Source organism: Hippopotamus amphibius, chromosome 7 (genome assembly GCF_030028045.1).
Source record: "Hippopotamus amphibius kiboko isolate mHipAmp2 chromosome 7, mHipAmp2.hap2, whole genome shotgun sequence".
In the NCBI taxonomy this organism is placed as follows: domain Eukaryota; kingdom Metazoa; phylum Chordata; class Mammalia; order Artiodactyla; family Hippopotamidae; genus Hippopotamus; species Hippopotamus amphibius.
In genome coordinates, this window is record NC_080192.1 from 119,357,819 (window position 1) to 119,380,963 (window position 23,145).

The 23,145-nt window shown below is 36.1% G+C and overlaps 1 protein-coding gene across 10 annotated transcripts in view; it reads left to right on the plus strand.

Annotated features, from left to right (window-relative positions):
* HEATR5B (HEAT repeat containing 5B) overlaps positions 1 to 23,145 on the plus strand; it is a 98,889-nt gene that overhangs the window by 28,144 nt on the left and 47,600 nt on the right. For all 10 annotated transcript variants that reach the window (XM_057742814.1, XM_057742813.1, XM_057742812.1 and 7 more), the window contains 5 exons: positions 249 to 354; positions 2,435 to 2,625; positions 5,258 to 5,417; positions 16,044 to 16,233; positions 18,760 to 18,929. In XM_057742814.1, the coding sequence (XP_057598797.1) occupies positions 249 to 354; positions 2,435 to 2,625; positions 5,258 to 5,417; positions 16,044 to 16,233; positions 18,760 to 18,929 (817 nt within the window). The remainder of the gene's footprint in view (positions 1 to 248; positions 355 to 2,434; positions 2,626 to 5,257; positions 5,418 to 16,043; positions 16,234 to 18,759; positions 18,930 to 23,145) is intronic.

The window sequence follows — 23,145 nt, forward strand, 5'->3', positions numbered from 1 at the left end:
ACTGAAATTATGACCTTATTTTGCTGATTGAAACTTAATATTAGTCTCTTGTGTTGTGCCTGTTAATAGTTTCATGTCTGTATATTAATTCAGAAGGAGGAGATGTGGTTTAGACCAGGGAATGAAATAGAAAAGAGATAGCATGGAGCATTATTTGTTAAACAATTAGCTTATACCCTTCTCTCTGTTTTTTGAGCCATGTTTGAATAAAGAGTATTGTTAATGTGATCTTTATTCTGTTGTTATAGATTACAGATGTTGGATCACTTTGCCGAATGTGTTAAACAAGCCAAAGGTGTACGCCAGCAGGCTGTGCAGCTTAATATCTTTACAGCTGTTCTTAGTGCACTAAAGGTATTTACTTTTAAAACATAGTAAATATTCTGAACTAAGCTTTTAATTAATGCCTTTAGTATAGTAATTCAGGCATACCTAGACTGTTATGTTTATATGTATAGCTCTTGATAATTGTGCTTTTATGTTATTTCAGTTAAATTACTAGGAACTTTATATTAGGCTCATTGTAATTAAATAAGTATTTTGTATTTTAGTAATGTTAAAAGTCATATTAGGGTGAGTCAAAAATTATCTGCACTCTGGCTGTAGAATTTATTTTAATTAACTTTTAGAAAAGACAGATACATCATTTTTTCAACATAATCTCCTTGCTTTTCAATACACTTTGTCCATCTGTCAACAAACTTTCATATTCCCTCATTAAAAAATGTTTTAGGCTGAGCTGCAAGCCATGAATACGCTGCTGTCTTCACTTCTTCATCAGAAGTGAATCTTCATCCTTGTAGGGCTGCTTTCAGGGGACCAAACAGGTGAAAGGCTGATGGAGCAAGATCAGGACTATAGGAACGAAGCTTTAACACCTCAAAATAAAGTTTTTGCAGTGTCGGCAGTGTGGGCAGAAGTGTGCAGACAGCACACCCTCAGACCACAAAAAACAAATGACTGCACACTGCTCTTCCTTCATGCAGATCACAAGGGGGGAATCCATTTTTGCTTGCACCCCAGTTACAAATGAACTGATGTAGCACGTTCACACCTGCACAGCAGTGGCTGGGGAGACAGTACCCCTGAACAGAAAGCGCTGGTAAGACAGTGCAGCCAACAGAAGTTTTAATAACTGGAGTGCGGATAATTTTTGACTCTCTCTGGTGTTTTGCTTTGACACCTTAGACTTTACAAGTGCCACTACATTGTTTCAGAATTTTCAAACATGTCTGACTAATGAAATTTGATATTCTATGAAGGCTAACTAGATGAAGCTTAAATTTGATTTGTGGTTTAGGCCATAAATCAGGAGAGGCTATGTTTGTTATATAGTTGAAGGAGTGCTGCATTTAGAGATTGTGCTCTGGTTTAGTTATTCAATAGGTTTCTGTCTTCTGTAATTCCTATAGCCTTTTTTGAACCTCAGATTCTACATGTAAGAAGTGAAATAATATATATTTTACCTCTCTCAGAGTTCATGCATTATCCTGTGCACCTTACAGCCTCTCGTGATGTATTTGAAAATGTCATGCTATTCAGCACTGAGCTTATTGTAAGATATTACTGCTTTAAAATAAAAGGGCAACAAGTACAAGTGTTCAAATGGGCATGAATTAAATCACATGTTGTAAACTTCAGGGAAAGGGATGTAGGCATTGGTTATACAAATCAAGGTTTGTATCATTTATATAATCATTAGTATATGTCCTTTTTAGAGACCATCAGCTACCAACATCTGAGTTTTTTAAAAAGGAGTGGGATGGTCATAGTTTCCATCAGTGGTTGGAAGGCTAGTGAACAACTGTAATGTTGCTGTATAGTCTACTTTTCTTCATAGCTGTCGTTAACATTTTTCCTAGGCACCATGACTTAGATTTTTGGTCTAAAGTAAGTAATTTAAGTTCCAGGACAGTAAGTATAACTAGAACAGAGATACTAACATTTAGAATGATGAACAAGATATATCAATATTCAGTTACTGATTATTCTTACCTCATTTTGTCTTCAGGTGTATACTGGATATACTGCTTATGATGTAATTATTGTCTCTGGCATTTTTATAGAAGTATATCAAAGTTTTATGTTCATCAGGCTTTTCCCTTCCTTAAACTTACAGTGATAAATTTTGATCAGTTAAATAAATAAAGATTTAATAATACAGTGTCCTTTATATATGAAAACAACTTTTAAGTATTTGTCCTTGGATAGAGACACTCCCAGGGATTATTGGTTTTAGGGCTGATTCAGCTATAACTATGTTATGTATCATGTTCTGAAATCATGTTTAGGAAAGTGATTACTGTCAGTCTAACAGGTATTAATTCTAGGCATTATATATGCATGGGAAGGTTGGCTGAAGAAAATAATGTGCGAAGATATTTACAAAGATCACAGTTTGTTGTTGTGGTTGTTGTTGTTTTAATAACCATAGGGCCTGGCTGAAAACAAAAGTACTTTAGGACCTGAGGAAGTTCGTAAATCTGCTCTGACACTGGTTATGGGGGCTCTTGACAACCCCAACCCCATCTTGCGATGTGCAGCAGGGGAAGCTCTTGGAAGAATGGCGCAGGTGGTTGGAGAAGCAACTTTTATTGCTAGAATGGCCCAATATAGCTTTGACAAGTAAGTGGTTCTCGATCAACACGTAATTTTCTCTCATAGGCAAAGATGTCTTTTAAGTAATCAATAATTATTAACTGGATGTATATTTTCCACATGGTAGATACTTTCAGTATGGTGCAGGTTTCTGTTTCAGCTCTTGAATGTTACATAATGGAATCAAGAGGATTGTTAATAAGGACTTCTCTTAGTTATGGGTACTTGGCTCTGAAGAGGTACTCTGAAGTCCTTTTCTCTTATCTCTGCCCACCCCCGCCATTGTTCTTTCTGTTAATTTTTCACTTTTTGGAATAAGCCATTCTTTTTCTAACTATTGCCGAGTTTATAGTTTCTTAAACTATCCCTGAAACAGGGGATACATTTAGTATTAGCTTTTAAGAATTTCTTGACATATTAATTTGAGTGATCTCAGAGATCCAAATAAGTATGATTAAGATGATAAATGTAGTTATTAGTGACTGTTGGTTGTTAATCAAGTACTTGAAGTAGAGCAGCTGACAATCAAGAATGGTCAAGAATTAACGCTTGAGTTATGTAAATTAATCATTCTTCAATATTATATATTTTGAGTACTATTTTGTACCAAACTGCTTTGTAATTATTAACAAGAGAGAGGTTGGGAGAAGCAGTGGTTGTGAGTAGTAGTTTGGAAGAAGTATTTTCTGAACTCTTGCATTTCTGAGAAAGGTTGTCCTTGTCTTCACACGTGAATGGCAGTTTGGCTGGTTTAGGATATACCCCCGTGTGGTGTTTGACTCACTAAGGATAACGTGAGTAGGCAGAATATAGCTAAAATATTTCCAGACATTTAATCTTCTGCAGGGTGACCTCGGTTCTTTTCTAGCAATAGATTAGCTTTGCCTTTTCCGAGTATCTCTCACTGATCCCAAAATCAGCTTTTGTTAAAGATTTTTTAAAAGTTAGGTCTAATCTTAGCTACCTGTTTCATGGTTTGTGCTCTGTTAGTAGTAGGTAAAACAGGAGTGTATTTCTTTGGAAAACTCTTGACTGGTTAATTTTTCTTTACTTACAAGGGGTTTTAATTTATAAGTGCTTCAATACCTATAGGGTACTTATTTTATAAGTACTGGTGAAACACAAGGACATTTCATTCATATTCATACATGTCTGGTTAATGGTTTGCAAGTGTTCTCAGTGCTTAGTTTCATTAGCTTTTCTAAATAATTTATTATGATCTGAAATTAATTATTACAAAGATTTTGTTACCCTTTTTTTCACATTTTAATTTATCTGAAATTGGAATTTGTCTTAAAATCTCTGAAATGTCATAATTATTTGACAGCAATTTTTTTCTTTTATACTGTTAAATAATGGTACATTAAAAAAATGGTATCTTAGATTTGACAGAATCTATTTTGAAAAAGCTTCAATATCCTGCAACTTCATTATATCAGACCTTTTATCGACATTATCTCTTGCTGATATAATACCCAATTATAAAAAGTCAAAATCACTTATACATACAGATCTGTCAGCTGTCTTTGCACATTAAAATCATATGCCATTAGCATTAAGATAGGAATCATTCTTATAAACCGTTCTCAGTTAATAGGGAGTAGCTTCGATTGCTTAAGACCCAGTTCAGAAAAAAATAAAAATTATTTCTGGTTAAATTAGTTTCCATTTAAATTGAAAATCACTTTGAGACCTCTAGGAAATGTATATTCTTATATCTTAGATAATTTACTTTATTGAATAGATGATTATCACTGAGAAAATTGGCTCAAGCCTTTTTTTAGCTCACTGAAATGAACTTTGAAAAGTACCCATATGAAGGAAGCTTTCTAATCTGTATAATGCTTTAGAATTCACAGACTGCATTCATTCTTCTTTCATTCCTCAAAACAGCTGCTTTGTAGGAGTAGTGATGATGTTCATTTTAGAGATGGAGAAACTGAGGCACAGAAAGATAAAGATCACTTTTCCAAGGATATAATGTATTCGAACTACTGCTAAGAATGGACTTAGTTCACTTTCTTCCTTACTACATTTCTTAACGTCTCCATCATGACAGCACTTGGAATTTTTTCTTTGTTTGCCGTAAGCAAACTGACCTGCCAGTGTCTTGGTGATGGTTTTTCATCTCTTGACTTTCACTTTTATGAGTTTGACAAAAGTCTGATCATGGATGGCTTATAGAGAGTTATGATACAGTTTTGAAAATGCAGTCAACATTGCTTTCTAGGATTCTTTGTTATTTTACAAGCTTTGATCTTAGTAGTATTTTAATGTTTTCTAATAGTAACTATGTTGGTGCGTAATTATGAGTCATAGTCTTTTTGTCTTATTTGTCTTTTATTTAAAACACCAGTGGTAAAAATACATTTCAAATGGCTCTTGTCTTTTCAAGGAATAATTAATATTAAAAACTGTGAAGTTGTAGGTCCTCTTTCATATTTCTCTGAAATTAAAGTAGGCTTTATTCAGTGAAATGTATGACTTCAGTCATTTTAAACTGAATCGCTAACTCTTGTTAGTGAGTAGAGAAAGAAGTAATCATGACTGTAATCGTTTCTGATTTCCAGAATAAATCCCTTTTACTGTGTGATTCATAAGCTTGTTATTGCCATAGGGAAATAGAAAAAACAATCCCTGAAGCGTAACTCTTTTCCAGATTGAAGTCAGCTCGAGATGTTGTATCCAGAACCGGCCATTCATTGGCTCTGGGTTGTTTGCACCGTTATGTTGGTGGCATCGGCTCGGGACAACATCTGAAGACCAGTGTCAGCATTTTATTGGCTCTAGCACAAGATGGAACATCCTCTGAAGTCCAGGTATAATGTTGATTTTTTTTATTATTAAATTTTAAAATATTATTTTTAGGAAAATTTTTAATAAAAAAAATAGTAATGATTCTGATGAATTGTTAGGAAAAATGTCTTAGGATCTTCCTCTATCATTTTGTTTTATGAGTGTCTAACAAGATTTTGTATTTGAACCTAATCCTAGAGTCTTTCTTATTCTGGGAAGTTAACCCATTCACAGCATTCCTTGAAGCATAGTTTCTTTTTATTATTTATTATCCTTTTCACATGTTTCCTCTTCTTTGTATTTCCTTACATATGTTAGATGATAAAATTTCTTTTAATAACAGTCCTTTCTCTGTTCCTCTAATACCCTAACCCAGGTACAGGTTGTTGGTTGGTCGAAATCTTCAATCTTGAGATTCTTTTCTTTCTCCTTAAATATTTTATACAGAAATAGACATAATACAGTAAGAGGGAAGAGCTTCATGCGTGTGAAAGTATCCCATACTTGATTTGCCACTTCACATTGATGCCCCTAAAATATTGAGTATATGAATCCAGTAGGATTCAACTCACCAGCTTCATATTGGGACTCAGAAGTTGGGAGAAGAGACAAGTTTGATTGCCATTACTGCCTGTCGTTAGTTTCTTAATAAATGGGTTCCTTCACCATAAGAAAAGGTTGCAAAATCCACCAGAGAAGTCTTAGTCTACAGGCTTAGTTTTGCCTTTGACTTCTTGGTAAAATTTCCAGCCATATAAAGCACAAAAGTCTCAAAAGGACTAAAAGCCAAAATGAAGTAAAGTTGCCCCTTAGGAGGTGCCATGCTGTTTTTTTACAGCTGTTTCCACAGTAATCTGGAAGAAAGGAACACAACCATGAAATTATTTTACCCAAGAAGTTGCTGCTTTCTTATTTTATGTCAAAGAGTAGGTGCTAGTTTTCTTTGCTTTGTCTTCACCTCTTTGTCAGCCTTCTCTTGCTTTAATTTCTTAAAAACCACACTCCTGTAAGTGACTGCATCACATGATTCTTTTTCTATGAGATGACATTTTATTGTAATGTAGACTAATTGCGTTCCCTCAGAGCTACTATGCAGTTCATATCTGCACAGGAATAGTGCGGAAGCATTCTTCAATTTTCTCTAAAGTCTCTTCTTTTTTAAGAATCCTAACTCAAAAATTATACTTTACAAATTATTGTATACATGTATTTAGGTGTAATTACTAGAGATTTATTGTTCAGTAATGTTTTCTTTTCTGTATCCTCAGCTCCTGTCTTGAGATCTTTGTTCTTATTTTTACTTGATAGGAAAACTTCCTTTAGCAGTAGTAATCTTAGGAAGGGTTGTTTAGTGGTGTGTGTTTTGATTCCTTGCATATCTTAAAAAAAGGCTTTATTTTGTCTTCAAATTTGAATAATATTTTGTGTTGGATATACTATTCTTGGAACAGTGCTTTTTTTCCCCCCATTCATAAATGTTTCAGTGTTTTATGTGTTGCATGTAAGAGGCTAATAGTAGCTTCATTTTTTGAGTTAAATTTCCATACATATTAACATTTCAGTTTTTCATCAGCTGTCTATAAAAACTTTCAAATGTTTTTTTAAGAAATAAGTGATAACATATAAGGCAATAATCAAAGCAACTGATGTGTAAATACTGTAAAGTTTCTCTGCAGTGTGGCTTTGAATATCCAGATATAAAACTTTAATGATGAATTCTTTTTCTTCTTTTATACTGTACATATATTTCACACTGCCAAAAGACATTGGCTTATGCAATAAGTTTCTGAATTAATAGATGCTTATGGACATCATAGCTATCTTTTTCCCCATCTTTTTATGGCTTTTGCTAAGAAGCGTATCTGAGATACATTTTTATGTTTGTAACCTTGCATTTTGGTTTGACAGCATGTAGGAGTTTTTCTCTCTACCCTTGCAGCTTAGAAATTTCATCAAGTTCTATATGTTTATCTTTTCTTTTTCTCTTTCTGGTACTTATTTATATATTGGGTCTCTTCTCTTTCCTCATTGTTTTAATTTTTTTTGTATTTTCACTGTGTTACAGGATAATCTTCCATTTGAACTTCAAGATAATGATTTTGGTATCTAATAGTAATTATTCTTTTTTTTTTCAGTTGTTTACTGAACATTTAATATAAATTCTGAGTATGTGTGTATGTGTTTTTAAGAACTTATTGAGATATAATTGACATACAATAAACTGGATGTATTTAAAGTGTACAATTTGATATTTTTTTCTTATTAGTAATATATATATGGCAATCCCAATCTCCCAATTCATTCCCCCCCAACCCTCCCCACTTTCCCCACTTGGTGTCCGTATGTTTGTTCTCTATATCTATGTCTCTATTTCTGCCTTGCAATCTGGTTGATCTATACCATTTTTCTATAATCTGCATATATACATTAATATATGATATTTGTTTTTCTCTTTCTGACTTACTTCACTCTGTATGACAGTCTCTAGGGCCACCCATGTCTCTACAAATGTCCCAATTTCACTCCTTTTTACAGCGGAGTAACATTCCATTGTATATATGTACCACATCTTCTCTATCCATTCATCTGTTAATGGACATTTAAGTTGCTTCCATGACCTGGCTATTGTAAATAGTGCTGTGGTGAACATTGGGGTGCATGTGTCTTTTTGAATTATGGCTTTTCTGGGTATATGCCCAGTAGTGGGATTGCTGGGTCATATGGTAATTCTATTTTTAGTTTTTCAAGGAACCTCTACACTGTTCTCCATAGTGGCTGTATTAGTTTACATTCCTACCAACAGTGCAAGAGCGTTCCCTTTTCTCCACACTCTCTCCAGCATTTACTATTTGTAGATTTTCTGATGATACCCATTCTAAGCAGTGTGAGGTGATACCTCATTATAGTTTTGATTTGCATTTCTCTAATAATTAGTGCTGTTGAGCAGCTTTTCATATGCCTCTTGGCCATCTGTATGTCTTCTTTGAAGAAATGCCTATTTAGGTCTTCTGCCCATTGGGTTGTTTGTTTTTTTAATATTGAGCTGGATGAACTGTTTATATATTTTGGAGATTAATCCTTTGTTGATTTGTTTGCAAATATTTTCTCCCATTCTGAGGGTTGTCTTTTCGTCTTGCTTATAGTTTCCTTTGGTGTGCAGAAGCTTTGAGGTTTCATTAGATCCCACTTGTTTATTTTTGTTTTTATTTCCATTATTCTAGGAGGTGGGTCAAAAAAGGTCTTGCTGTGATTTATGTCAGAGAGTGTTCTTCCTATGTTTTCTTCTAGGAGTTTTATAGTGTCTGGCCTTACATTCAGATCTTTAATCCATTTTGAGTTTATTTTTTTTTTTTTTCTATTATTATTATTTTATTTTATTTTTTTTTGGGGGGTACACCAGGTTCAATCAACTGTTTTTATACACATATCCCCATATTCCCTCCCTTCCTTGACGCCCCCCCCTCGATTCCCCCCCACCCTCCCTGCCCCAGTCCTCTAAGGCATCTTCTATCCTCGAGTTGGACTCCCTTTGTTATACAACAACTTCCCACTGACTATTTTACAGTTGGTAGTATATATATGTCTGTACTACTCTCCCGCTTCTTCTCAGTTTCCCCTTCACCCCCCGCCCCCTCCCATACCTCGAGTTCTCCAGTCCATTCCCTGTATCTGCTTCCCTGTTCTTGTCACTGAGTTCATCAGTACCATTTTTAGATTCCGTATATGTGAGTTAGCATACAATATTTGTCTTTCTCTTTCTGACTTACTTCACTCTGTATGACAGATTGTAGTTCTATCCACCTCATTACATATAGCTCCATCTCATCCCTTTTTATAGCTGAGTAATATTCCATTGTATATATATGCCACATCTTCTGTATCCATTCATTTGTTGATGGGCATTTAGGTTGCTTCCATGTCCTGGCTATTGTAAAGAGTGCTGCAATAAACATTATGGTACAAGTTTCTTTTGGGATTATGGTTTTCTTTGGGTATATGCCCAGGAGTGGGATGACTGGATCATATGGTAGTTCTATTTGTAGTTTTTTAAGGAACCTCCAAACTGTTTTCCATAGTGGCTGTACCAACTTACAGTCCCACCAACAGTGCAGGAGAGTTCCCTTTTCTCCACACCCTCTCCAACATTTGTTGTTTCCAGACTTAGTGATGATGGCCATTCTGATTGGTGTGAGGTGATACCTCATTGTGGCTTTGACTTGCATTTCTCTGATGATGAGTGATGTTGAGCATCTTTTCATGTGTTTGTTGGCCATCTGTATGTCTTCTTTGGAGAAATGTCTATGTAGGTCTTCTGCCCATTTGTGGATTGGGTTATTTGCTTTTTTGGTATGAAGCTGCATGAGCTGCTTGTATATTTTGGAGGTTAATCCTTTGTCCGTTGTTTCATAGGCAATTATTTTTTCCCATTCTGAGGGTTGCCTTTTAGTCTTGTTTATGGTTTCTTTTGCTGTGCAAAAGCTTTTAAGTTTCATGAGGTCCCATTCGTTTATTCTTGATTTTATTTCCATGATTCTAGGAGGTGGGTCAAAAAGGATGTTGCTTTGATGTATGTCAAAGAGTGTTCTGCCTATGTTTTCCTCTAGGAGTTTGATAGTGTCTGGCCTTATATGTAGGTCTTTAATCCATTTGGAGTTTATTTTTGTGTATGGTGTTAGGAAGTGTTCTAATTTCATTCTTTTACATGTTGCTGTCCAATTTTCCCAGCACCACTTATTGAAGAGGCTGTCTTTTTTCCATTGTATACTGGTGCCTCCTTTGTCAAAGATAAGGTGCCCATATGTGTTTGGGCTTACTTCTGAGTTCTCTATTCTGTTCCATTGATCTTCCTTTCTATTTTTGTGCCAGTACCATACTGTCTTGATCACTATGGCCTTGTAGTATAGTTTGAAGTCAGGAAGCCTGATTCCACCAACTCCATTTTTCCTTCTCAAGATTGCTTTGGCTAGTCGGGGTCTTTTGCATTTCCATACAAATCGTAAGATTTCTTGCTCTAGTTCTGTGAAAAATGCCATTGGTAATCTGATCGGGATTGCATTAAATCTGTAAATTGCTTTGGGTAGTACAGTCATTTTCACGATGTTGATTCTTCCAATCCAGGAACATGGTATATCCCTCCATCTGTTTATGTCATCTTTGATTTCTTTCATCAATGTCTTAAAGTTTTCTGCATACAGATCTTTTGCCTCCTTAGGCAGGTTTATTCCTAGGTATTTTATTCTTTTGGTTGCAATGGTGAATGGGAGAGTTTCCTTAATTTCTCTTTCTGCTCTTCCGTTGTTAGTGTATAGGAATGCAAGAGATTTCTGTGCATTAATTTTGTATCCTGCTACTTTACTAAACTCATCAATTAGTGCTAGCAGTTTTCTGGTAGAGTCTTTAGGGTTTTCTATATATAGTATCATGTCATCTGCAAAGAGTGATAATTTTACTTCTTCTTTTCCAATTTGGATTCCTTTAATTTCTTTTTCTTCTCTGATTGCTGTGGCTAACACTTCCAAAACTATGTTGAATAACAGTGGTGAGAGTGGACACCCTTGTCTTGTTCCTGTTCTTAGAGGGAATTCTTCCAGTTTTTCTCCATTGAGAACAATGTTGGCTTTTGGTTTGTCATATATGGCTTTTATGATGTTGAAGTAATTTCCTTCTATGCCCATTTTCTGGAGAGCTTTTATCATAAATGGATGTTGAACTTTGTCAAAAGCTTTTTCTGCATCTATTGAAATGATCATATGGTTTTTATCCTTCAATTTGTTGATATGATGTATCACGTTGATTGATTTGCGTATATTGAAGAATCCTTGCATCCCAGGGATAAACCCCACTTGATCGTGGTGTATGATTTTTTTAATGTGCTGTTGCAGTCTGTTAGCTAGTATTTTGTTGAGGATTTTTGCATCTATATTCATCAGTGATATTGGTCTGTAGTTTTCTTTTTTTGTGACATCTTTGCCTGGTTTTGGTATCAGGGTGATGGTAGCCTCATAGAATGAGTTTGGGAGTGCTCCGCCTTCTGCAATATTTTGGAAGAGTTTGAGAAGGATAGGTGTTAACTCTTCTCGAAATGTTTGATAGAATTCACCTGTGAATCCATCTGGTCCTGGGCTTTTGTGTGTTGGGAGATTTTTAATCACTGCCTCAATTTCTGTACTTGTGATTGGTCTGTTCATGGTTTCTATTTCTTCCTGGTTCAGTCTTGGAAGATTGTATTTTTCTAAGAATGTATCCATTTCTTCCAGGTTATCCAATTGATTGGCATATAGTTGCTTGTAGTAGTCTCTCATGATGTTTTGTATTTCTGAGGTGTCCGTTGTGACTTCTCCTTTTTCATTTCTAATTCTGTTGATTTGCATCTTCTCCCTTTTTTTCTTGATGAGTCTGGCTAATGGTTTATCAATTTTGTTAATCTTCTCAAAGAACCAGCTTTTAGTTTTATTTATTTTTCTTATGGTTTCTTTCCTTTCTTTTTCATTTATTTCTGCTCTGATCTTTACGATTTCTTTCCTTCTGCTCACTTTGGGGTTTCTTTGTTCTTCTTTCTCTAGTTGTTTGAGGTGTAAGGTTAGGTTGTTTATTCGATCATTTTCTTGTTTCTTAAGGTAGGACTGTATTGCTATAAACTTCCCTCTTAGAACTGCTTTTGCTGCGTCCCATAGGTTTTGGGTTGTTGTGTTTTCATTGTCATTTGTTTCTAGATACTTTTTGATTTCCTCTTTGATTTCTGTAGTGATTCCTTGGTTGTTTAATAGTGAATTGTTTAGCCTCCATGTGTTTGTATTTTTTGCAGTTTTTTTCCTGTAATTGATATGTAGTCTCATGGCGTTGTGGTCTGAGAAGATGCTTGATATGATTTCAATTTTCTTGAATTTGCTGAGGTTTGATTTGTGACCCAAGATGTGATCTATCCTGGAAAATGTTCCGTGTGCACTTGAGAAGAAAGTGTAGTCTGTCGTTTTTGGATGGAATGTCCTATAAATATCAATTAAGTCGAGATGGTCTAATGTGTCATTTAAAGCTTGTGTGTCTTTATTTATTTTCTGTTTGGATGATCTGTCCATTGATGTAAGTGGGGTGTTCAAGTCTCCCACTATAATTGTGTTCCTGTCGATGTCCCCTTTTATAGCTGTTAGCATTTGCCTTATGTATTGAGGTGCTCCTATATTGGGGGCATAGATATTTACCATTGTGATATGTTCTTCTTGGATGGATCCCTTGATCATTAGGTAGTGCCCTTCCTTGTCTCTTTTAATAGTCTTTACTTTCAAGTCTAATTTGTCTGATATGAGTATTGCTACTCCAGCTTTCTTTTGACTTCCATTTGCATGGAATATCTTTTTCCATCCCTTCACTTTCAGTCTATATGTATCCCTTGGTCTGAAGTGGGTTTCTTGTAGGCAGCATATAGAAGGGTCTTGTTTTTGTATCCATTCAGCCAGTCTGTGTCTTTTGGTTGGAGCATTTAATCCATTTACATTTAAAGTGATTATTGACATGTGTGTTCCAATGACCATTTTCTGAATTGTTTTGGGTTTGTATTTGTAGGTGTTTTCCTTTTCTTGTGTTTCCTACTTAGAGAAGTTCCTTTAGCACTTGTTGTAAGGCTGGTTTGGTGGTGCTGAATTCTCTGAACTTTTGCTTGTCTGGAAAGCTTTTGATTTCTCCCTCAAATCTGAATGAGATTCTTGCTGGGTAAAGTATTCTTGGCTGTAGGTTTCTCTCTTTCAGGACTTTCAGTATATCCTGCCATTCCCTTCTGGCCTGCAGAGTTTCTGTGGAAAGGTCAGCTGTTATCCTGATGGGTTTTCCCTTATATGTTGTTTGTTGCTTTTCTCTTGCTGCTTTTAATATTTTTTCTTTCTGTTGAATTGTCGTTAGTTTGATTAATATGTGTCTTGGTGTATTTCTCCTTGGGTTTATTCTGTATGGGACTCTCTGTGCTTCTTGGACTTGGTTCATTATTTCCTTTCCCATGTTGGGGAAGTTTTCCACTAGAACCTCTTCAAATATTTTCACAGACCCTTTCTTGTTTTCTTCTTCTTCTGGGATGCCTATAATTCGAATGTTGGTACGTTTAAGGTTATCACTGAGGTCTCTGAGGCTGTCTTCTAGTCTTTTTATTTTTTTATCTTTTTCCTGCTCTGTGGCGTTTATTTCTTCCATTCTATCTTCCAACTCACTTATTCGTTCTTCTGCCTCAGTCATTCTGCTGGTTATAGCATCTAGAGTATTTTTAGTTTCAGTTATTTTGTTATCCATTGCTGTTTGTTTTTCTGAGTTCTTATGAACTGTTTCTTGTACTTTCTCTAATTTGTTATCGAGATTTTGTATCATTTTTACTATCATTACTCTAAATTCTTTTTCAGGCATTTTTCCTATTTCCTCCTCATTTATTTGGTCTTGTGGGTTTTTTTCCTGCTCCTTTGCCTGCATGGTGTTTCTTTGTTTCCTCATGGTTGTCCAAGCTTTTGGGGTTGCTTGTCCTGGTGATAGAGGTGTTTATAGAAGACTGTCCAAGCCTCAGACTAATGTCCAAGTATTGGATTAGACGAATATTCAGTCTTTTTGCACTGACTGATCTGAAGTGCTGAACAAGTCAGGAAAATGTCCTTGGCAGATGTCAGTTTGGGGCCCCAGGTTCAGCTCCAGAAGCCCAGTCTGCTGCAAGTAAGCCTCCAGTGTCTCGGATGCCCTCTGGGGCAAGGTGCTGCTCCGCTGTGCCGCTGAGCAGGGAGAGAATCAAGTCTTCCATGAGGAGGGGGTGAGGCTTGCTCCTTGAATTTATTTTTGTGTATGATGTTAGGGAGTGTTCTAATTTCATTCTTTTACATGTAGCTGTCCAGTTTTCCCAGCACCACTTGTGTATTTGTTTTTTTTAAGTACTTCTAGAATCTCCTTTGTGCTTTGATTATATTGCCTTAAAAATCCTTATTATAATTTTATTAAAATAATTTCTTTTGTTTCTTCCATTAATTTTTTTTCTCCAGAATGTGTATTCTGGTCTTTCTCCCTCAATCTGCTATGTCCCTATTACTTTGGTCAATAGGTATGGTTTCTGCACATAACTGTCCAACTCAGGTTACCAGATCCCAAAGGATTGGAGTGGATTGACAGGTAGTAGAAATTAAGGTGTGGGTTTTTCTTCTATCATGTTGGCAAGTTGGGAAGCTTCTCTGTTGAGACCTGTCCTCAACCCAGTAGTGCAGCTCTCCTTTAGGGTTGCCAACAGCAAAAATAAAAAGTACATTCTTTTACAGGTGGATGTGGGCAGCTTAAAGGACTTTTCATTTTTTAAGCCTGTGCTTATTACACTATATTGCTCTGGGTTAGTTTTACAAATACAATTAGCCGCTAAGATTATTTGTACTTAGCAAGCATAAATTAGGGCCTGAAATGGTTTGATGCACTTGAAGAGCTGTTGTGTGAATGTCATTGGTCGAGAAATAGATCTGAGTACAGAACATTGACATGGTCATTGTTTTACTTCGGGCTAGTTTCTTAGCAAAACTGTAGAGATATAGTTGATATCCATAGCATCCACTAAATCAAAGGCTTATTACATAAGTCATTCTTTTTTGAAATTGTGAAATACATGTACATTATAATAGAGGAAATGAGTTCATCAATGAAACTTTTTTTTCTGACACAAAGCCACATTGCAAAGAAACTTTAAACAAAGCATTTGTATATCAGTTGCTTTGGTTATTGGCTACTGGTAGCTTATGTGTTTATCTTTTATTTCTTAAGGAATAGATGAGGGTGAGTCAAAAATTATCTGTACTCAGGCTGTAGAATTTATTTTAATTAACTTTTAGAAAAGACAGATACATCATTTTTGACATAATCTCCTTGCTTTTCAATACACTTTTCTGTCTGACAACAAACTTTCATATTCCCTTATTAAAAAATGTTTTAGGCTGAGCTGTGAGCCACGAATGCACTGCTGTCTTCACTTCTTCATCAGAAGTGAATCTTCATCCTCGTAGGGCTGCTTTCAGGGAACCAAACAGGAAAGTCCGGTGCAAGATCAGGACTATAGGGAGGATGCTTTAACACCTCAAAATGAAGTTTTTGCAGTGTCGACAGTGTGGCAGAAGTGTGTGGACGTGCATTGTCATGCAAGATCACAATCCCTTGGATAGCAGTCCTTTGCGTTTAATCTGAAGTTTAGGCTACAGCTCTTCAATAAGCATCTCTATCCATTCATACACACTTCTTCGCAACAAAACACTTTCTCCATACTGTGCACAACGTCTTCGATAAATAACGACACCAGGTACACCCTCAGACCGCAAAAACGAATCACTGCACGCTGCTCTTCTTTCATGCAAATCACAAGTGGGGCATGCATGTTTGCTTGCACCGCAGTTACAAATGAACTGATGTAACACATTCACACCTGCACAGCAGTGACTGGGGAGACAGTAGCCCTGAACGGAAAGCTCTAGTAAGACAGTGCAGCCAACAGAAGTTTTAATATAACTGGAGTGTGGATAATTTTTGACTCATTCTCATATTTTAAAATATTTTTACTGATTAAAAACTAAGATGTTAGTATTATGAAAATTTAAGTTAAAGTATCAATTCAGTATTCTGTTTTACTTACAGTAAAATAAAATTATATTTTATTCCAGACTTGGTCCCTTCATTCGCTTGCTTTGATAGTGGATTCTAGTGGCCCAATGTATCGTGGATATGTGGAGCCAACATTATCTCTAGTTCTTACTTTGCTGTTGACAGTTCCACCCTCCCATACAGAAGTTCATCAGTGTTTGGGTAGATGCTTGGGTGCTATAATAACAACTGTTGGCCCTGAACTACAAGGTGAGTAAATTCATCTTAAACTAAAGGAATTAGACAGATAATTACCATCTTTCCACTTCCTGAACATCACCATTACATTGCCTAAGGAAATCTTGCCTAAATAATAATGATTATTACTATGTATTGAATGCTTCCAATTTATTGAACACCTGGAACTCTACTTTTTACATGTGCTATTTTATTTAATCCCTGTAACAAACCTGTGATGTGAAGGTGCTTTTTGAAATTATGAGCAGAGAAAACATCTAAGTGAAATGTTACTTGGAGCCCCATGAAGTCAAAGAGAAAAGTGGAGTTCCTTTGGCCTGGAGTGGCATACATGTGTCTTCATGGACTTTAACATCCCCCCCCCCTTTTTTTTTTTTTAAACTCTAAGGAAGATAATAATATCTAGTTTTTTTCTGAGGAAGTATGCTCAGAGAAGATAAGTAACTCAACTAAGGGGTAGTAGTTTTGTGATGCTAAGGACCATATTCTTACCATGCACTTTCACTGAAGTAGTTCTACTAATGGTTAAATAAGAAAATTACTGTGAATTTATACAAAATATATAGGCCACTTTCAGAGCATTCCCTTTTTGCCCTACCATTTATTAAATCTTTCAGTGGGTCAAGATTTTTATTTCTATTACTTCATTTAATTCTGACAGCAATCTTGACAAAGGTTATATCTCTGTTTTACAGATGAAATACTGAGGCTGAGAGAGGTTAAGAACTTTCCAAAGGTTTTATATATATATATATATATAGAGAGAGAGAGAGAGAGAGAGAGCGCACGCGCGCGCTGATGAGTGGTTGGAATTAGAGGTGAAGCTCAGATAAATTTCCTTTGCCTGTGTTGTTAACCACTATGCTATGTTGCCTCCATTAGGACAGATTTTTTTTTTTTTTAAAAGAGGGAAGTGAAAAAAGAAAAGATCTTAAGGATGAATGCTAGGAATTGAAAAAATGTGATTTAGACATATCTTTATCTTGGACTCAGTGTCTTTGAGAAAGTTGATAGTTCGTTCTTCCAGTGAAGAATGTAGAAAGAATAAATATGTGCCTTTGATTAAGTTTAGGTATTTACCAAGTACTTTCTGATATGATGATGAAACAGTATGTATTTCAGAGTAGAATGTGACTCTTATGTGACTCTATGATTTCCTTATTTGGTCTCTATGGTATATAAAATTATTTTGCGTTGGTAAAAATTTTAAATCACTTATATTTGGCAATTAAGACATTTTTTCTAGACAATATGTAATACTACAATTTATTTTTCCTACCTTTGTAAAAATTGCCGTTACTCTTATTAGGAAAATAGGATTTGTCATTATTATATGATAGATGTGGTATTACTGTTTGAACAGAGGATCATATACAACAATGATAGGTTTAAAAGACAATATAATTTATTAGGGGATGAATATAAAGCTAGATAAATCTAAGAGAGAGGCATTATCATCTTTCATAAACAGTTGTGTTTTGAAATTTCTATGGATTTTGCAGAATTTTTGTTTTCAAAACAATCTGAATGGTAATCAGAAATAGAGTAATTTATTTATCTTAAAAGTGACTCCCTTTTTATTTTGATTGAAATATAGTTGACACGCAATATTACATTCGTTTCAGGTGTACAACTGGTATTTTGAGATTATATATTATAAATTGATCACGACGTTACGTCTAGTAACCATCTGTCATCTGAAAAGTTATTATAATATTATTGACTGTATTCCCTATGCTGTACATTGCATCCTTTAAAAAGTGACATCCTGGGGAATCCCCTGGTGGTCCAGAGGTTGTTAGGACTCCACACTCTCACTGCCAGGAGCCCAGGTTCGATCCCTGGTCGGGAAACTAAGATCCCACAAACCGCACAGCAGCCAAAAAAATAAAATGATAAGATAAAATAAAATAAAATAAAATGTGATTTCCTTTTTAAGGTTGGCTTTTAAGGAAAGGAATTCTGGGGTGGCTTCCTTATAACAGGGGATAGGCAGGATAGGCAAATTAACTGGCTCACAGGCCAAATCTGCTCAGGTGCCTGGTTTTTTGGTCTTTTTTTTTTGACAGCCCATTAGATAAGAATGGTTTTTACATTTTAAAATGGTTATGTAGGCACTTATATTACAGAGTAGTGTGGATTTTGCCTCTTGGCTAGCTCAGTAAAAAATATTTACTCCTGGCCCTTTAAAGAAAAGTTTGTTGACTCTTGTTCTGTAGGATTTTATTTGCTTGATAAAATGTAAGCTGTCAAAATAAGGGGAAAAAAAGTAAGGGCACTCCTTATAGTGATTATTGATTTAACAATTGCACGACCAAACCTAACTATAGAACGAACATACTAATTAATGTTAATTCAGCAGTTCTTCTTTTTTTTTTTTAATTGAAGTACAGTTGATTTACAATGTTATATTACTTTCAGGTGTACTTTTTTGTTTGTTTAGAAAGAGGGGTTATTTAGAAGATTATTTTTTAGGAATATTTTTGGTGTTACTAATAAAATTATTGTGTTTTATGTTCTCTTTTACTTTGCTCCTAGGGAATGGAGCAACAATTTCCACAATTCGTTCTTCTTGTTTGGTGGGTTGTGCAATAACTCAGGACCATTCAGATTCTCTCGTCCAGGCAGCTGCCATCTCTTGCCTTCAGCAGCTCCACATGTTTGCACCACGACATGTCAATCTATCTAGTCTTGTTCCTAGCCTTTGTGTAAGTATAAAGCTATTTCATTCATTGATTTGTTTCCCAAATTTGTTTCTCGAAAGGTCAGACTATGCCAAAACAAAAAACATAAGTTTCGAGGGTTGTGCATTGCAGAGTTTCAGCTTCAGTAGTCATTTTATAACTATTCATTTTATTCACTGATTTTCTTTTTCACCTTTTAGGGAATATGTTAATGAGCTGTATTTCTTGGCTAAGAATGCATCATATTTTCAGTCTTTCCCACTGAGAATTTTTTTTCCCTAAAGTTTGCTTGATAACTTCTGAGGATCTGTTACTATCATGGCAGTTGTTAACTGATTCACTGAACAAATATTGAGAGGCTGCTATATGTCAGGAACCATGCAGAGAACTGGAGATACCTTTGTGGATGAGACAAGATGACACTTATAGTCTATAGTTTAAAAGGGAACATAGTCAACAATGATTATTTACAAGTAAGTGCTAGAAATGGCTACAGGAGAGCATATAACAGGGGAGCCTATCATAACCCAGGCATTCAGAAAAGGTTTCCCTGAAAAAGCAACATGTAGGGTGGGAACTGTAGAATAAACAGGAGTTAGTTTGGGGGAAAAGTGATATTGGAGTAACAGCACTTATTTTTAGGCAGAGGGAAAAATATATGAAAGGCCCTGAAATGGGAAGTAAGGGATACATTTAAGGAAACGTTTAGTCAGTGTGGTTAAGACTAAGAGAGAAATGGGGGAGGTGAGTCATAGGGGCACAAGATGAAGCTGGACAATTAGCCAGGTGACAGGTCTTGCTGACTTTCTAGATATGTTAAAACTGTGGACTTTATCCTGCAAGTGATGGGGAACCATTGGAAGGAATTCCACAGGAGAGTAACATGATCAGATTTGCACTTTTTACATTTCGTTCTTGCTGCGTAATGGCAAATGGACTCTAAGGGTAGGAATTATGGGGGCCTAGGGAAGGAGATGATGACTTCTCCAAGTTAGTACAAAGGGAATGGAGAAAAATAGATGAATTTGAGTGATATTTAGGAAAAAGGATCAATAGAATTTGTTGATTAATTGGCTATAGAGGAAAGAGGAAGGATGTGACCCAGGTTTCTGACTTGAGCAAAGTCATATAACTTCCTGAGATTGGTAACATTGAAATAGGAGAAGGTCTGAAAGAGTGGACATCATTAATTCAGTTTTAGACATTTAAATAGTTACATGGGCCTGGAGCTCGCTAAAGAGAAGTCTGGTTAGAGAGGTAAACTTTGGAGGCATGAGCACTTAGATGGTAAATAAAGACATAGGAGTAGATGAGATTGCCAGGGAGAGAGTGCTGAATGAGGAGCCCAACATACAAAATTCAGGAAAAGAAAAAGTCAGCAAAGAACATGAAAGAGCAGTCAGAGAGATTAAAGGGAAAATAGAGGTTGTGGTGTTTACAGATACCTGGTGGAGTAAAGGAGTGGTCAGCTGTATTAGATATTGTCAAGAGGTCAAGTGAGATGACACTACAGTGTGTCCTTTGACTTTTGTCACATGATGTCCTTAGCAAGAGCTCATCTGGTAGAGTGGTACAAATGGAAACCCAAATATACTGGGTTAAATATGGAATATGAACAGGAACTTCTTTTGAGAAGTTTGACTGTAAAGGAGAGGACAGAGGATCAAGGGGGTGATGAGATCAAAAGAGACGCTTTTTCCCTTACAGTAGTGCGAAGAGTGAGCATGTTTAAATGCTGACAAGGTGGAGCCAGTAGGGTGGGAGAGTTAAAGGGTAAGACAGAGAGGGAATAATCAGTCATCCAAGGTTTCCAGTGGGACAGTTTCCAGGACACAAGTAGGGGGTATCTCTTCTAGTGCAACATGAAGAAAGGAGGAGGGCATAAGTGTAGACACAGGTGGGTTTATGGATTTGGTGGCTGGAAGTTGAGGGAGTTATTATCTAATGACGTACTTTCTTATTCAAGTAATAGGAAAGATCAAGTTTTGTGAATGAAGGAGCAAAGAGGAGGGTCAGAAGTTTGAGGAGAATGGGATGTGGAAGATTGAAGTAACTGCAGAAATAAAAGATTCTGTGATAGTTCCAAGGGTTCAGCAGAGGTTAGTGACTCTCTTTGGCTCCACTGTGTGATTTATGATGGTACCAGTTCATCTAGTTGTAAGATTTTTCTCCAGCACCTGTAAACATCTTAGGTACAGGCATTGAGCAGCCGATATGTTGATTCATTCATAGTTGGATTTTGGCCAAGTGGAGTCACTGAAATCACAGCAGGATAAGGGAGGGAAGGATATTAACAAGACAGTGCTGAGATGATGGGTTATGAAATCTCATTTGGTTGAGGGAGGAAGGTAAAGACAAGAGGAGCAGAAAGGGCACTACAGCTGTAACTGTGCAAGGATATTGTTGAGGAAAGGGAAGAGAAGGTTGTCCAGGAAGTGGTGAAGGAACTGAAGGGCCAAGATCTTAGATATTAGGTCTGGTGTGGTATATCTAGCTTTACTCCATGAGATTTGCTCCTTTTCACCATAGACTGGGGGAACTGAATCAGTCCCAGACCATCAAGGAGTTTGAGTGTGCCACAGGGTGGAAACCAGGTGCTCATGAAATGTTTACCAATAACACCCACAAAGAAAACAGTCAACTAATGGTATACACTAGATTGCATTCTGCAACAAGATATTTACTATCCTGCCAAAAGCTGTGGCCTAATGCCCAAGTTCTGAGGGCACAGATGGCATCTCTTGAGCGAGGTGAACTTGTTACATGATACAGCTCTGATAGGCAACTGATAAATGTGATAAAGACGCAGACACACACTCCTCAGGTTGTCTGGTTCCTCTCTCCATTTTTTTTTTCTCTTTAAATGTAATTATCCTGTGGAAGCTGGCCTTATGAGGTGGAATACATTTAAGAGGATCTAGCCAAGGAATAACATGAATTTTTTAACCTCAGTGGAGGTTATCAATAAGCCACTGAGAACACAAATTTCCTGTGTGTTAACACAAAATAATGTCTCCAGAATTATTTCCTGAGCACAACATCAAGGGTTTTATTACAAGGCATGCTGGATTACTTTCCTGAACCACTTCCAAAAATATGGTGGGAAGGAGATGGCATAGCAGATAAAGATGAGAAAGAGGACCACGCAAGTGGTTGTCTTTTTCCACATTGCCAAGTGCCCCTTGAGCTGTCTTCATTACCAGATCTTTTGACACTGTCTAAAAAATTGTCCACACATGAATTCACCCAAATTAGTGAAATCAGTGCTGCTTTTGTAGATTTCATGTTCATCTCTACTCAGTCATTGCCACCAGAAATGGCTGTATTATGGGATACCATGTGTAATACCTAATACAAATGAAATGTGATTTTTTTTCAACAAATGTATTGAGGTAAGTTTCACCATAGTAATCTTTATTAAATGATATAAAAGTATTGAAATGTATATAATGATAGAACTGTTCAAAATGTGTTTTTGAAAGAACAATCACTGCTCTGAATTATTGTTATTTCCCTTCTGGCAAGTGGGTGCTTTTTATACCATGTGAACAGTCCTTCTCCTCTCCAGATTTATTCTGTACATGGCATCTGCATCATCTGGGAAAACTGTAGGAGGTGTCAGTGAGAGGAAGACTTGAGCTGAATGTCCATGTCTTCAGTGACAGAGCAGGCATATCTAGTTGCCCAGGATATAAGTACACCGCAGGCACAAGGAGGGATAGGATAGCAAGATGACATAAAGTTTAAATAACAGGGCTTTTTATAGGAAGGTAGAGGTCTAATGTAGGAGCAAATAGCACAGTGTTCCTAAAGAATGTAAGAAAAGAAAGAAGCTTTTTTGGAAAACAATGAGGCATAATCTACAAAAAAATTGAAAGTATATATGCAGTATAACCCAGCAACTCCACTGTAAAGTAAGTACCTGACAGAAATGCTTGCACATGTGTGCCAAAAACATGTACAGGAATGTTCATTGCTGGGTTATTCATACTAGCCAAAAAACAGAAACAACCTAAAGGTTCACCAGTCAGCAGAGTGGATAAATAGCAATATAATTCTTAAATAAAATATTACACAACAATAAAAATGAATGAACTGCTGTTACATGGAATCACATGGGTAAATCTCACAGACATATTGCTGAAAAGAAACCATACACAAAAGAGAGCAGACTTCATGGTTCTATTTATATAAAATCTAAGAGCAAGGCTAAACCAAGCCGTACTGATGGATGTCACAA